Source organism: Dermacentor albipictus, chromosome 10, assembly GCF_038994185.2.
Source record: "Dermacentor albipictus isolate Rhodes 1998 colony chromosome 10, USDA_Dalb.pri_finalv2, whole genome shotgun sequence".
Lineage (NCBI taxonomy): Eukaryota > Metazoa > Arthropoda > Arachnida > Ixodida > Ixodidae > Dermacentor > Dermacentor albipictus.
In genome coordinates this window covers 4,155,521-4,170,639 of record NC_091830.1, presented here as the reverse complement: position 1 = coordinate 4,170,639, position 15,119 = coordinate 4,155,521, and the positions used below count along the sequence as shown (strand labels likewise).

General features: G+C 45.0%; 1 protein-coding gene across 4 annotated transcripts in view; it reads left to right on the top strand.

Moving 5' to 3' along the window:
- Nucleotides 1–255: 255 nt before the first annotated feature.
- The window catches only part of LOC139050771 (uncharacterized), a 56,313-nt gene continuing 41,449 nt past the window's right edge, over nt 256–15,119 (top strand). For 3 of the 4 annotated variants that reach the window (XM_070527500.1, XM_070527503.1, XM_070527502.1), the window contains exons 1-4: nt 256–415; nt 1,977–2,202; nt 3,652–3,791; nt 14,481–14,615. In XM_070527500.1, the coding sequence (XP_070383601.1) occupies nt 1,997–2,202; nt 3,652–3,791; nt 14,481–14,615 (481 nt within the window). In that variant the 5' untranslated portion in view covers nt 256–415; nt 1,977–1,996. Of the gene's footprint in view, nt 416–486; nt 654–1,976; nt 2,203–3,651; nt 3,792–14,480; nt 14,616–15,119 lie in introns of those variants that run through there. The other variant, XM_070527501.1, reaches the window with a different exon arrangement.

Below are 15,119 nucleotides of genomic sequence, written 5' to 3'. Positions count from 1 at the left end.
TAAATAATGGTCCTCTTCTCTATTCTTTTGCGCAATTACAACACGGCATTATTAAGGAAAGTTACTGACTGCCGAAGCAAAATCTTACCTCAAAAACCGTTCCGTAGGGTTCGAACGGAGTTTTCCGCTGATTTCCTCTGGTAGCGCGTTAGCCGTCGTCTGCTACAGCAGGGTCGACATAGACGGCGCCACTGTCGACACCGCTCCAAGTGGAGGAGTGGAACGGAGGAGGAGGAAAGCATTTGCTCCTACTTTTAAACATTGAGGGGTATTCGTGATAGTGTTCAACTTTTGGCGCGTACATATTGACAAGACGACGCATACGGATTGCCACTTTCGTTTCCACACGCCGTTTCTACAACGATGCTGCACCGTTTTATTGCTTGCTTGTGAAAAAAAAAAACGCTCCGAATTGGTAAGAATGCATGTTTTGCTGAGCAGCGGGAAGGGCCCGCCGCAACGTTCACACGTGCAGGCGGACTTTTTGGGTACCGTGGCGCGTAATTTTCTGTGCAGCAATACGAGTTTGCCCATGCTCGTGTAGGTGCTGTTCGTCAGCGGCACTTAATTTTCGACTGCTTTTGTGTTATTCCAACTCGCAGCGCCCAGAATCTCTGGCATTCTCACGTGCACTACAGATAGCTGACATATATGTAATGTATATTAATCCTTCTTTTTTAGCATTGTTTAAAAGTTCTGCTGTTGTGTTTACAAAGTCGCAACACTGCGACGTTTACAATGCATTGCAATGCAATGTCGACGAAAGACACGCGCACTTTTGCATTCTGTGGTTTATGCACATCCGCGGTGCCTTCATATCCAGTGGGACAGTGCAGTGCCTGTTACATGGTAAAACGATTTGCGTGATTAATGCATAAGCACGGTACGCGCCTCCACTTGTTGTAAAAGCAGACTCATGGAGTTGCTGTTTGTTTTACCGAGAATGGCATTTGCATTTATCTACAGGCAGCAGACGATCCTCAAGCTTATTCAGAATGGAACATGCATTTTTGCACGGGGTTTCTACATCTGCACGAGTCCGAATTCACAATTACACAACTTGTTGTATTTTGTCACGTGAAAGGTCTTCGTTTTCGAAAGCACGGTCAAAAACGAAAGACCAGAAGAGTCTCCCCTTTGCATCGTTTGTGTCTTCCGTTGCGCAATGCCAAGTGTGCCGGCTAGCTCTAGCAACCTGTTCTGCTGTGCAAGACCAAGTAGACCAACAGTTAGCCCTTAAGCCTGTTTTAGCCATATTGTTGGGGTTGTGACTGTGACAGCACTCGGTTTACGATGAAATTGGACATGTGAAGTCTATGAATGGCTTCAGAGATATGCATTGCTTTTGTTATTTGTTTAAGCGGCTTCACAGTGTTGGGAGAGGTAGCATAGATATGAATGACATTAATGTTGGTCAAGTTGCGAACACCTATAATCGCATCGTGTATGACCTGCAAATGAAGGGATAAAGAATGTATTGTTTCTGTTATAGCTGTGACCAGTGTGAATACTGGGCTTTAACTGTTGGGCTGATGAAGTCAACCTGTCATCTATTTCTCTGAACAATTGTGTTAGTGCTGATCACACAGTGTCCTCTAGGGGCACTACTTTCTGATCCAAGATAAGGTGCCTCGATGTAACGGCGGCGCGCTACATCGAGGCACCCTAATCTAAGAGATGGCTTCCCACTTGTGTGAAGCTTTGTTGTCTTGGTGGTAATAAAATTGTAGCACAGTGGTAGCCACTCACCCTATGGAGGGGTCTACATAGAAGTAGTAATGGAGGGCCATAACTGGTAAAAGGTACAGTTATTTTAGGTGTGTTGCTTGCTTGCACTTAATCTTAAAGAATCAAGAAGGAACTAGATGTAGTAGTTCAAGGTGTGCCAAGGTAATCCAAGTTTGATTACAAAAAAAAAAAAAGTTGTTGCCATGTGTTTACTTCAAGGTTGAAAATGTGCTCTTAAACTGTTTCAGGGAGGGAATCCTGAGTGATCATGGACACTGTGCCAAACGAGGTGCTGCTGCCTATTCTGGCACTTGTGGATGGTGCAAGTCTTGTCAGGTGCAAGCGTGTGTGCAAGCGGTGGCACGTACTAGTGGAGGCAATCCTGCAACACAGCGATGTTCTTTGGAAAATGATATGCCAGTCAGAAATTGACCCTGACGTGCTGGCTGAACTTCTTGACCAGTCATGCCCAGAGTAAGGCATTTTTACTTCAAATTTACTGTGACTTCTGCTTAGTTATTTGCTAAATTTGTTGGAGAGACAGTTTTCATCACAGTATCATATCGTATAGTAATTCATCATAGTATGATGTTTGAAGAGCAACAGCTGGCACTGAGTGGAAGGCAATAATAATAATATTTGGGGTTTTACGTGCCAAAACCACTTTCTGATTATGAGGCACGCCGTAGTGGAGGACTCCGGAAATTTCGACCACCTGGGGTTCTTTAACGTGCACCTAAATCTAAGCACACGGGTGTTTTCGCATTTCGCCCCCATCGAAACGCGGCCGCCGTGGCCGGGATTCGATCCCGCGACCTCGTGCTCAGCAGCCCAACACCATAGCCACTGAGCAAGTGGAAGGCAGGACAGTGCTCCACTCACAATGGAAATTTTTGTCACACGCCAACAGTATAAGCAGTTACAAAATGCTTGTGCATGTGCAGAAGGGAATGGGTAAACCAGTTACATCATGAAAAACAATCTTATACCTGCAACAGTATGTTACGCCCAAAACTACCAGAAACCCAGGCAACCGTTAATGGTCACCTGTCATGCTAGCTTGTGGCTATGGCAACGCGATGCTGAGCTCAATGGCGGGGGTTCGATCCCAGCCGCGGCAGCCATGTTCTGATGGAGGATAAATGGATAAACACTTGTGCACTTATATTTAAGTGAACAAAAAAGAACACAAGGTGGTCAAAACTAATTTTGAGACCTCCGCCACAGCATGCTTCACAATCATATTAGCATTGTGGTACGTAAAACTTCAGAATTTAATTTTTTTTACTGTTGATTATCGAGGATGGAAAACTCCTTATGTAAAGTGACTGTAGCTTGACTTATTAATTGGCTGTTCTGTTTACTGTTTGTTGCCTCATCTTTTTCGGTAAATCAGCTGTTACACATAAGAGTTGTATGTACCCTCTCTTACATGTGTTTTTATTGCCCGCCCTTGTGTAATGCTTTTGGGCCTTCAAGGTGATAATAAATGAAATGAAAGAGTCATACTATGATGAACATCAACCAAGCTTACTTGCCATCTTGTGTGTAGATAAGCTAGTTGATCTGAGGTTGACATACTTAGGAATGGGTAAGCGTATAGATGACGAGTATGTGAACGAAGACACCCGAGGTTGACATTCTGAAAGCAGTGCCGATGACAGGACTAATGTTTCAGCACTAATGTTTTGGTGTGAAATGAAAGAAAAGAATGGAAGTTTCTTCTTCATTTTCTTTTCAAGTAATCAACCTACTGTTGCAAACTTGATGAAAATAAAGTTTCGAAAGAATAATTTGCCAGTATTCCATTAATCTTACTGCAAGTTTGTGTGAACTCTTTGCATGCCAGCTGTCAACATTGTGCAATATGTACTTGATGGATATTTGCATGGAGGTGAATGACTAGAACACCGTATTGTGCAGGGATGAATCTGGAGGAGTGGGAGTAGACTGGTTCAAGGTCTACAAGCGTTGGTATAGCACGAGTGCCGTCTCAAAGTTCTCTCATCGCATTCGCATGCTGCATTGTTATTTACGGGACGTGACATGCTTGAAGGCATCAGGTAGGTGCTTCATCTTCTCTAGTTTTTTAAATGCATTGCATCTTTCCGCCTGACTTAAAGGGACCCTGAAACGATTTTGTACAGACATACTGAGTCGTTAGGGCAGGCCCTTCTGATCATAAATTGATGCATCTAAGTGCTCTGCGTAAAATATATAATTGATTATAAGGCTTTAAAAATGTACATCGCTGCTGATCGCAGCACACTACTCGGCTGGATTTTCAGCCACCCCTGATCATGTGGCGCAAGGTGACCATATGATGCTAGTAAGGTGAGCTATGCGATTGGCTGCCCAGAGTGCGTCATCGATAACTTTTCCAACTTTATAGTGAACACGTGTTGTTTGTAATAGTTGAATTGTTAGTTAATTTGTTTCTCTAAAAAGAAAGCAACAGAAAGGGAATGCACAAGAACAATTTCTTACTTAAGCGCTTCTGGCACACAGCAAGTGTTGTCTGCTTGTGTTACAAGGTGCTCCATGTTGATGCAAGCTGTGTGGTCTGTGTTAGTCTGTCTTTTCGCGAGCACCATGGTTCGCCCTTGTTACGTTGTGGGCTGCAAACGTAGTGACTGGCAATATGTCAAGCTGCGACATCGTGTCCCTGTGCGAGGCAGCAGACGAGCGGAGTGGCTGCAGTGCTTCGGACTGTTGGTATCCGATCGGCGCCAGGACTTGCACGTTTGAGGCCGTCGCCTTACACCAGAAGATTATTACCACAATAGTGTTTCACGTCTCTGGTATTTGGGTAAACGCAAGCATAAGCGGACTCTGCCTGGGCATTTCGCAAGTTGAGCAGAGGCACAAACATGAACGGTCTGCACGGTGCAGCCATCTGGTGGCGCAGAGCTCAACCAAACACAGAACTAACATAACAGTAACAAAGTGTATTCTAATTTTCTGTTGGTGTAAATTTTTGGCAGGAGCGTACTCGGGGACACATTGTTTTTCTAAAGGTTCAAAATGTTTTACACTTGGTTAGAGCAATGTTAGCTCTGATTGTCTGGTTAAGCTCTGCGCCACCAGGTGGCTTTACCATGCAGACCAATCGGGCTGCTCACGTATGTCTATGCTAAAGCTCCTTCATCGCAGCAATAGTAGTATGGAGAAGATCTAGTTTATGCCACCAGCGATTTGTCGTAACGCCCAGCTCACCTGTAGTTACCGAAATACCAGACACGCTCGGCGCTGTGCTCTGAATGCTCGCAACGCATGCTGCTTCGATAGCTCTCGTTTGGGATCGACTACCAGGTGGCTGGCGGAAAGGTTGGAGAGGCTTCACGTATTGGCTCTGAGACAACTGGGAGTAGGCGACATGACATCCTATCCTGTCGCAGAGCTAGTAAAGACTGAGCTTAGCCACGATCACTCAGCAAATGAGTTGAGGAGGAAATGAATGGCCATAAAGGAGGGTAACCTGTAATCGTCCATAGTACTCTTAATATGAGACGCTTCACACAAGTTGTGGTGTGAATGATTCACTGTAGCTGTACCCTATGCATCTACAAAATTTGTCTGAACCGTTTCAGGGACCATCTAAGGTGGTAGGCCACACACAAATTCTTTTTAAAATTGGAAGCCAGGATATGAGCAACTTTTTTTCCTGAATAAGCCTGTCTTATTTTGCTTATTCAACTGCTTAAAGTGCAGAAAATGATTCATGTTATTTTGGCAGGTAATTTCTCTCATGAAATGTGCTAAAAGTGCTAGTCGCGCTAGCAGTGGTGAGTAACTAATGAATTGCTGAATTGAGTAAAGTTATGGCATTTATGTTGCTAAGTGGGGGACCTGTTCAGTGAACTAGTGTAAATGCAATGTGATACATATTAAGAAAGTAACATTAAAAAAACCAAGCAAAGGGAAAAAGATTGCAAATTAGGACCAAATTCATTTGCAAAATCAGCTGTAAATGTGAAAATATTGCATCAATTTCTTCTGTTCTAGTTTGTATTCATCTTCTATGCGAGGAATGAGTGTAAGAAATTTCGGATTGAAACTTTCATTTAAAATAATATCGAATTTTGCATAACGTGAGGTGGAGCAAAATCTTGTTTTAAAAAAAATGTAAACAAATCTTCCAACTATGTGAAAGATGTGAAAAACTACACAGAGGCCTAAAATTCACCAGCTTCATAGCTGAAGCCTCCATGAGATGCACTAGAGTCTCCTTTTGTTTATGTAGCTGCTCGGTGATAACATAAAATTAAAAAAAATTCACTGACGATTATGATACTCCCTAGTGCAAAACTTGAGCGCAGCTGTATATGTGTTTTCATTTCGTGATATATTGGCTGGCGTAGACAACCTGTCTCGTGCGGCATGTTGCAAACGGAGCAAAATGCGGCGCGACTGCTCCACTAATCTGTAGATTGCAAGAGCCAGCGCATGGGTGATGTGTGGCCGTGATTCACAGCAGCCGCTGCCGACAGAGCTGCCAGATGATGTGTGCTACTCTGGCACCATCTCGTAGCCATTGCCGCTGCTCTGCGCTTCTCAAGCTTTTGCCATACACTCCTCGCCGCTTTCTTCCTCACGCCTCTTCGCTCTGATCCTTCGCTGTACTCGTTCACTCAGTTACGCCATTGCACAATTCCGACGCTCGCCGCAGGAACGGGCACCTAAGGACTGCGCTCTAGATGTATTTTGAATAATAGTATTTATACAAAACAAATAGTACTGATTTTGGTGTTGTAATAACTCCCGTATGGGTTGGAAAACTCTCTGCAGCTCCCAAAAGGATTCATCATCAGCCTAGTTATGCTCACTGCAGGGCAAAGGCCTCTCCCATGCTTCTCCAACTACCCTGGTCATGTACTAATTGTGGCCATGTTGTCCCTGCAAACGTCTTAATGTCATCCGCCCACCTAACTTTCTGCCGCCCCCTGCTACGCTTCCCTTCCCTTGGAATCCAGTCCGTAACCCTTAATGACCATCGGTTATCTTCCCTCCTCATTACATGTCCGGCCCATGCCCATTTCTTTTTCTTGATTTCAACTAAGATGTCATTTACCCGCGTTTGTTGCCTCACCCAATCTGCTCTTTTCTTATCCCTTAACGTTACTCCGATCATTCTTCTTTCCGTAGCTCGTTGCGTCGTCCTCAATTTCAGCAGAACCCTTTTCGTAAGCCTCCAGGTTTCTTCCCCATATGTGAGTACTGGTAACACACAGCTGTTATACACTTTCCTTTTGAGGGATAGTGGCAACCTGCTGTTCATGATGTGAGAATGCCTGCCAAACGCACCCCAGCCCATTCTTATTCTTCTGGTTATTTCAGTCTCATGATCCGGATCCGTGGTCACTACCTGCCCTAAGTATAGATGTATTCCCTACCACTTCCAGTGCCTCGCTACCTATCGTAAACTGCTGTTCTCTTTCGAGACTGTTAAACATTACGTTAGTTTTCTGCAGATTAATTTTCAGACCCACCCTTCTGCTTTGCCTCTCCAGGTCAGTGAGCATGCATTGCAATTGGTCTCCTGAGTTACTAAGCAAGGCCCTGAGTTACTAAATCATCAGTGAATCCCAAGTTACTAAGGTATTCTCCATTAGCTCTTATCCCCAATTCTTCCTAATCCAGGTCTCTGAATACCTCCTCTAAACATGCTGTGAATAGCGTTAGAGAGATCGTATCTCTCTGCCTGATACCCTTCTTTGTTGCGATTTTGTTGCTTTCTTTATGGAGGACTACGGTGGCTGTGGAGCCGCTATAGATATCTTTCAGTATTTTTACATACGGCTCATCTACACCCTGATTCCGTAACGCCTGCATGACTGCTGAGGTTTCGACCGAATCAAACGCTTTCTCGTAATCATTGAAAGCTGTATATAAGGGTTGGTTATATTCCGCTCATTTCTCTATCACCTGACTGATAGTTTGAATATGGTCTATTGTCGAGTAGCCTTTATGAAATCTTGCCTGGTCCTTTGGTTAACAGAAGTCTAAAGTGTTCCTGATTCTATTTGCGATTACCTTAGTAAATACATTGTAGGCAACGGACAGTAAGCTGATCGGTCTATAATTTCTCAAGTCTTTGGTGTCCCCTTTCTTATGGATTAAGATTATGTTGCCGTTCTTCTAAGATTCCGGTATGCTTGAGGTCATGAGGCATTGCGTATACAGGGTGGCCAGTTTTTCTAGAACAATCTGCCCACCATCCTTCAAGAAATCTGCTGTTACCTGATGCTCCCCAGCTGCCTTCCCCTTTTGCATAGCTCCCAAGGCTTTCTTTAATTCTTCCGGCGTTACTTGTGGGATGTCAAATTCCTCTAGACTAATCCCTCTTTCATTATTGTTGTGGGTGCCACTGGTACTGCATAAATCTCTATAGAACTACTCAGCCACTTGAACTATCTTATCCATATCGGTAATGATGTTGCCGGCTTTGTCTCTTAACGCATACATCTGATTCTTGCCTATTCCTAGTTTCTTCTTCACTGCTTTTAGGCTTCCTCCATTCCTGAGAGCATGCTCAATTCTATGCATATTATACTTCCTTATGTCAGCTGTCTTATGCTTGTTCATTAACTTCGAAAGTTCTGCCACTTCTATTCTAGCTGTAGGGTTAGAGGCTTTCATACATTGGCGTTTCTTGATCAAATCTTTCATCTCCTGTGATAGCTTACTGGTATCCTGTCTAACGAAGTTACCACAGACTTCTATTGCACACTCCTTAATGATGCCCATAAGACTGTCGTTCATTGCTTCAACACTAAGGTCCTCTTCGTGAGTTAAAGCCGAATACCTGTTCTGTAGCTTGATCCGGAATTCCTCTATTTTTCTCTTAGCGTTAACTCACTGATCGGCTTCTTATGTACCAGTTTCTTCTGTTCCCTCCTCAGGTCTAGGCCAATTCGAGATCTTGCCATTCTATGGCCACTGCAGCGTACCTTGCCGAGCACGTCCACATCTTGTATGATGCCAGGGTTAGCGCAGAGTAGGAGGTCTATTTCATATCTAGTCTCGCCATTCGGGCTCCTCCACGTACACTTTTGGGTAACCCGCTTGCGGAAGGAGGTACCGTATTTACTCGAATCTAGGTCGACCCCGTTTCTAAGCCAACCCCTTAAAGTCCGAAGGCAACAACAACAAAATATATATTACCTTGAATGTAGGCAGAACATAAAAAGCGAGGACAGCGTTCACAAAATGCAAACAGCATTTATTGAATCTGAACGTGCAGAGCTCATTCAACGTCCTCATTGCTGCGTTCCTTGTCAGTGTCACCTTCAAATAATGCACTATCTTCAGTACCGTCAAGCGCATTAGATATGAAGCACTTTTTAAAGGCGCGCACAATCAAAGTAACCTGGAATGTCGTGCCACGCTGCAGCTACCCAGCCCGCCAGCTGCGATAGCAATGCACGTTTGATGCGGCCCATTGCCGTTAGCATGTGGTCTTTGTCAGTCAACCAGTCTGAGTAATATTTCCGTAGACAATCCTTGAAAGGTTTGTTGATGCAGACATCAAGTGGCTGCAACTGGCCCGTCATGCCGCCCAGTATGACAGCGAGGTCTGTGTTCGCTGGGGCGAGCGCAGCCTTCACATTGTCGGTCAAGTGCCCACGGTAAGAGTCGACGACAAGCAGAGAGTTCTTTGTCAAAAAGGCTCCTGGACGCTGTCGCCACACAATCCGGCTCTTCCACCACTCTTCCACCATCGCACCTGTCATCCACCCGTTCTCATTTGCCTGCACAATGACATTTCTTGGGAAAGTTTCTCGAGCAGGCACTGTCTTCCTGTTAAATATCATATAAGGAGGGAGTTTATGTCCATCAGCTGTGCAGCACAGCGTCACAATTGCGCGCTGCTTCTCGTAGCCTGCAGAGTGCACCTTCACCTCTTTGGCACCCTTTTCAACCACGGTGTACGCCACTGGCATATCAAAATACACAGCCGTCTGGTTGGCGATGCCGATTTGCCCAAGGTTGTAGCCTACCGCTTCTCACTTTCACAGCACGTAGCGCTGAAAAGCTATAAGCTTTTCTTTGAAATTGCTTGGCATCTTCTGGGTGACTGAAGTGCGACGTTGGAGGCTGAAGCCGAAGCGCTTCATGAATTTCTGAAGCCAGCCCCGGCTGGCTTTGAAATCCTTTGGCGTTAGGCCTCGCTCCCTCGAAAGTTCCCCAGCTTTCGCTTGGAACACTTCTGTTGTCACTGGAAGAGCAGCTGCTCTCTGCGTCCGAACAAAGTGAGCCAAAACTGTCTCCACTTCGTGGTGATGGCCTTTCTTTGGTCTGCTAAATGCCATTCTTGTTGCGGCGCACGCAAAAAGCTACTGTCGTCCCCTCCAACGACGGATGTTTTTCTCGTTGATGCTGAAGTCCCGCCTGGCTTGAAGGTTCGACAGTGCTTCTGCGGCTATCACAACTTTTCGCTTGAAAGCAGCACTGTAGTGGCATCTCCTGCTTGGTGCCATTGCGATAACGCAGGTCACGACATGACACAGGTCAAAATGGCGACCTCGCTTGTGTACGGTTGTCTACTGTCATGGCTAGTAGCCGCTGCGATACTGACTTTTCTAGATGGTGCTAGCTATGCACCATATTTCGCAGTTTCAATGAAAAACTGGCACGTTTTTTTAAATCCTCGAATCTAAGCCGACCCTAGAGTTTGGAATATGATTATTTGAAAAAAAAAACTATCAGCCTAGATACGAATAATTATGGTATTCATTATCCGCATATTATTCCGTTCTGCAAACTTTAATAGCTCTCTCCTGCTATTCCTAGAACCTATGCCATATTCCCTTACCCTGGCATTGAAGTCGCCCATCAGTATAGTGTATTTTGTTTTGACTTTACCCATTGCCGATTCCATGTCTTCATAGAAGCTTTAGACTTCCTGGTCATCATGACTGGATGTAGGCGCGCAGGCCTGTACGACCTTCAATTTGTACCTCTTATTAAGTTTCACGACAAGACCTGCCACCCTCTCGTTAATGCTATAGAGTTCCTGTATGTTACCAGCTATATCCTTATTAATCAGGAATCCAGCTCCTAGTTCTCGTCTCTCCGCTAAGCCCCTGTAGCACAGGACATGCCCGCTTTTTAGTGCTTTATATGCTTCATTTGTCCTCCTAACCTCACTGAGCCCTATTATATCCTATTTAAGGCCCTCTACTTCCTCTGATAGCATTGCTAGACTCGCCTCACTGGATAACGTTGTAGCGTTAAGTGTTGCCAGGTTCAGATTCCAATGGCGGCCTATCCAGATCCAGAGATCCTTAGCACCCTCTGCTGCATCACAGGTCTGACTGCCGCCGTGGTCAGTTCCTTTGCAGCTGCTGGGGACTGAGGGCCGGGGTTTGATTGTTGTATTCATACAGGAGGTTGTGGCCAAGTACTGCACCAGGGTGGCCAATCCTGCTCTGGTGAATGAGTGCCTTACCGGTTCTGGTCACCGGAATCAGGCCGCACTCCAGGCCTGTTTAGGCAATTTTATCAACACGCAGATTTTTTTTTAATTCAGTGGAAAATTGCTTGTCACGGGGATTTGAACCATGGTCCTTTTGCACGCAAGGTGGATGCTCTGCCGCTGCACATATCACTGGTAGCTAAGCGGGCCCATCTCTGTTTTTGTCCTCTCAAAGTGGATATGGCTGCGTTATTGTCGCAAACTTGCCAATATTAATATTACTATTCATTGCTGATATGGAAGAAACTGTTTCAATGCACGTGCGGTAGGTGCAGGTGTTTCAATGCATGTGCGGTTTTCGTGTCTTGCAATGTTACAGCGGCAGCCACCTGTTTGCATTTTTCCTTCCTCCATGCCTGTTTGTTGACCTGTTGTCATCCCCATCATCGTACCTGAGTGCGCAAGGCCTCAGCATTTCGACCGAGAAGTGCGCCTTAGTCGCCTTTACCCACAAGCCCATGACCTGGTACCCCATTTCTATTGACCACCAACCAATTTCCTATGCAAAAACTCACCGATTCCTAGGCTTTATTATAGACAGAGACCTTTCATGGAGCCCCCACATCTCATACTTGAAGAAGAGGCTTACTTCTATCTCCCATATACTAAGGTTTCTTGCCGGAAAAACGTGGGGCACATCCGTGGCATCTATGCTTCAACTATACAGGACGCTCTTCCTAGGATACTTGCGATACAGCACACCGGTGCTGTCCAATGCTAACAAAACTAACATCCATGTCCTACAGAACATTCAAGGCCAAGCCCTTCGAACATGTCTGGGGCTACCTCGAAATGCTTCAACCGTGGCAACAATTGCCACCGCGAGAGACAACCCAATAAGGACCTATATAGATATCAACGCACTCCGGGCGCATGTTCGCCATATATCCAGAGTCCCTGACCACCATCTCGCTCACTTGCCTGAGAAAAGACCCGAGGCAGCGTTCTCCAGATCAATTGCAGCTAACCGGCACTCTTTGTCTTTGAGGCACTCATCCGCAACAAGAACGCCATCCCCTATGTGGTGCTTGAAGAAGCCTCCTGTGTACCTTGCTGTTCCAGGAATAGTGAAGAAACCTAGCCTGACCACCGCGGCTCTCAAGCAGATCACATTGGAACTTCTGCATTGTTCATACGCTAACCGAATTCATGTTTACACGGATGGTTCCGTCTCGGAAAATTCTACGGGCGCCGTTGTTCTACCATTTCAATCGGTAGTCATCAAGTTCAAGACTTCACACGTAACGACATCTACAGGTTCTGAACTGGCCGCTCTTCGCGCTGCTGTCGAATACATTGAAAAAGAACCGCCCAACAAATGGGCAATATTTTGTGACTCGAAAGCAGCCCTCCAGAGCTTTCAAAGTTTACGACGTGGCAATTATGAACAGCTGGTGTCACAAATCAACGAAACCTACCATTGCGCATCTGAAAGAGGACATGATATCATATTTCAGTGGCTGCCGGGACACTGTGGCATCGTTGGTAATCACCTCGCCGATGACGCTGCCCGACATGCCCAGGCTGGCTCACCGACACTCCTTATACCTTTATCCAGAGTCGACGCTGCAAGAGAGCTTCGCAGTCTCGCTCGTGCAATCACGTTAGGTTGCTGGCATACACCACAGAACTCTAAGTGTCGTTTACACAGCCTCGACCCATCACTGAAACTTACATTACCAGCGAACCTTCCACGACGTGACGCAACACTGCTGTGTCGGCTGTGGGTAGGAGTAGCATTCACCAACTCCTACAGCTACTGTATTGGAATGGCGGATTCACCCATGTGCGCTAAGTGCAAGTGTGAAGAGACCATCAGTCACCTTCTGTGCCACTGTTCTCGCTTCGATAATCAACGTGAGACTCTCCAGTGTGCCTTAAATAGACTGGATGACAGGCCATTTACGGAAGCGAAGATCTTGGGAGCCTGGCCTCACAGTTCATTGGCCCAGAAAGCCGTTTGAGCGCTTTTTCGCTACCTGAGGGCAACAGACTTGAGCGCCCGACTATAGACATCCTACACTTAAGTTCTCTCTCTTCCTCTTTCACTCCCCATTCCCCTCCCCACGTGTAGGGTAGCAAACTGGACTCAGTCTGGTTAACCTCCCTGCCTTTCCGTCTTCCCTTCTCTCTCTCTCTCTCTGTTGTCATCCCGCAGCAAATGCGAGCTGAAAAAAAAAATATTTTTCTTTTCGTGGAAAATTTAACCTGCATGATGATCGCACCCCTGAATTTGCGTTAATTTTGCTGACAAAGAAGTGTGATCATTAAGCGAGTAAATATGGTAAACAGTGCCGTATTTATTCGAATCTAGGCCAACTTTTGTTTTAGGCTGACTCATGAAATTGAGCAGGTCAGAAGACAAAGTCTTCCTTGAATATACATTGAATGAAAAAAAGCATTTGGACTGTGAAAAGAACATTCAGCATTGCCGAGATTCACTTTCAGAATGCTTGTATACTCAGCTTGGTTGGAATTCGATCCTATGCCACCAAGGCCATCAGGACCTGACTAAGGAAAGTAGGCATGCTGAAGGCATATTGAAGTGTACAGTCATCTAAACTTATTTGGAACGACGCCCTGAACATTTGCAACCTTCTTCTTTTGCCTGTGTGAATCCCTTCATTATGGTCATTCCCACTATCCGTTGTCTCTTGATAAAATCAGAAACGTCTTCTTCAGTCTCTTGGCATTATCTTTCTCCAATCAGCAGTGGCTTTTGGTTGTGACCAAGCCGCATCCTTTATAATCTAAGGTGACCAGCGGCTTTCGTACATTTTTTAAAGAAAAGTAACAGCCTACATTCAAGTAAATATGGTACTAATTGACTGATTATGGTAATAAATGTGGAAGTTGAGTAAATTTGGTAATTGGATGAGGTAAATGTGTTAGCGAATTGTTTTCCTTTTTACTGGTGCAAAAAGCCAGAAATGTACAGTGCTCACGGAATGAAATGCGACAGCGAGTATTTGGTAGAACCCAGCATATGTGCAGAGAACTCGAGAGTACCATGTCATGTCGCTATGAATCTGGTCGCTAAAGGTGACTCTGACTCTGCTCTTAGTGTACACACCAAAGTTACGTAGATGTGACACGAACTGCAGCCGGTGGAAACGAAATTATGGGCATTAGTTAGCCCTAAATTGACGCGTTTCATTCTGTGAGCACTGTACATATGCTTTGCAATATATTTTTGGCTTCTAGGCGACGGACCAAGGACAGAAAGCTAAAACTGTTTTTCTTTTCTTCCTTTCTTTCTTTTTGTATTCTGCAGGAGACGTAATTGTGAGTGGCCATAATACTGGATATATAATTGTTTGGAATGCTTGGGGAGGCTGGCAAGTTTTGTCGATAAAGGCATCTGGAGATGCAATATCTGATCTGGCATTGTTCAACCTTCATGGTCCTGGTAAGGTGGCATTTGCTTTGATTGTGCTGGTCCAAGTGTATGTGTGATTTCCTTGAACTTTCCTAAAGTCTGCAATGAGTCAGTGCTGCTTGTGGTGAACTCTTCGTACACTTGTTGAAGGTTGTCATTTGCATTCACTGTTGTACTGGGGTGCTTAAAAGTTTTTGGCCTGACAAAGGAGCAAACAGAAAATATTGATACTTCTACTTTACTTCACATTATCTCCCTGAAGCTCAGCTTAATTCACACAATGCTTCAGCAGCTCTTAAAACCAAGAAAAGTACTAACACAAAAATAATAAAGATTGCTGATTGAGATACTGCTTTGCTGCAGCTATGACCTCAAACTTGCTCAATTTTTTTTTTGAAGCTCTTTATAAGGTAAGGAAACAAAAATAGTCACATAGAGCAAGATCGCATGAGTAGGGTGGGGGATCAATGCATTTAAACACTAGTTTGCTCAAAAGAGCCATTGCTTTTGCAACTCTGTGTGCAGGGGCATAGT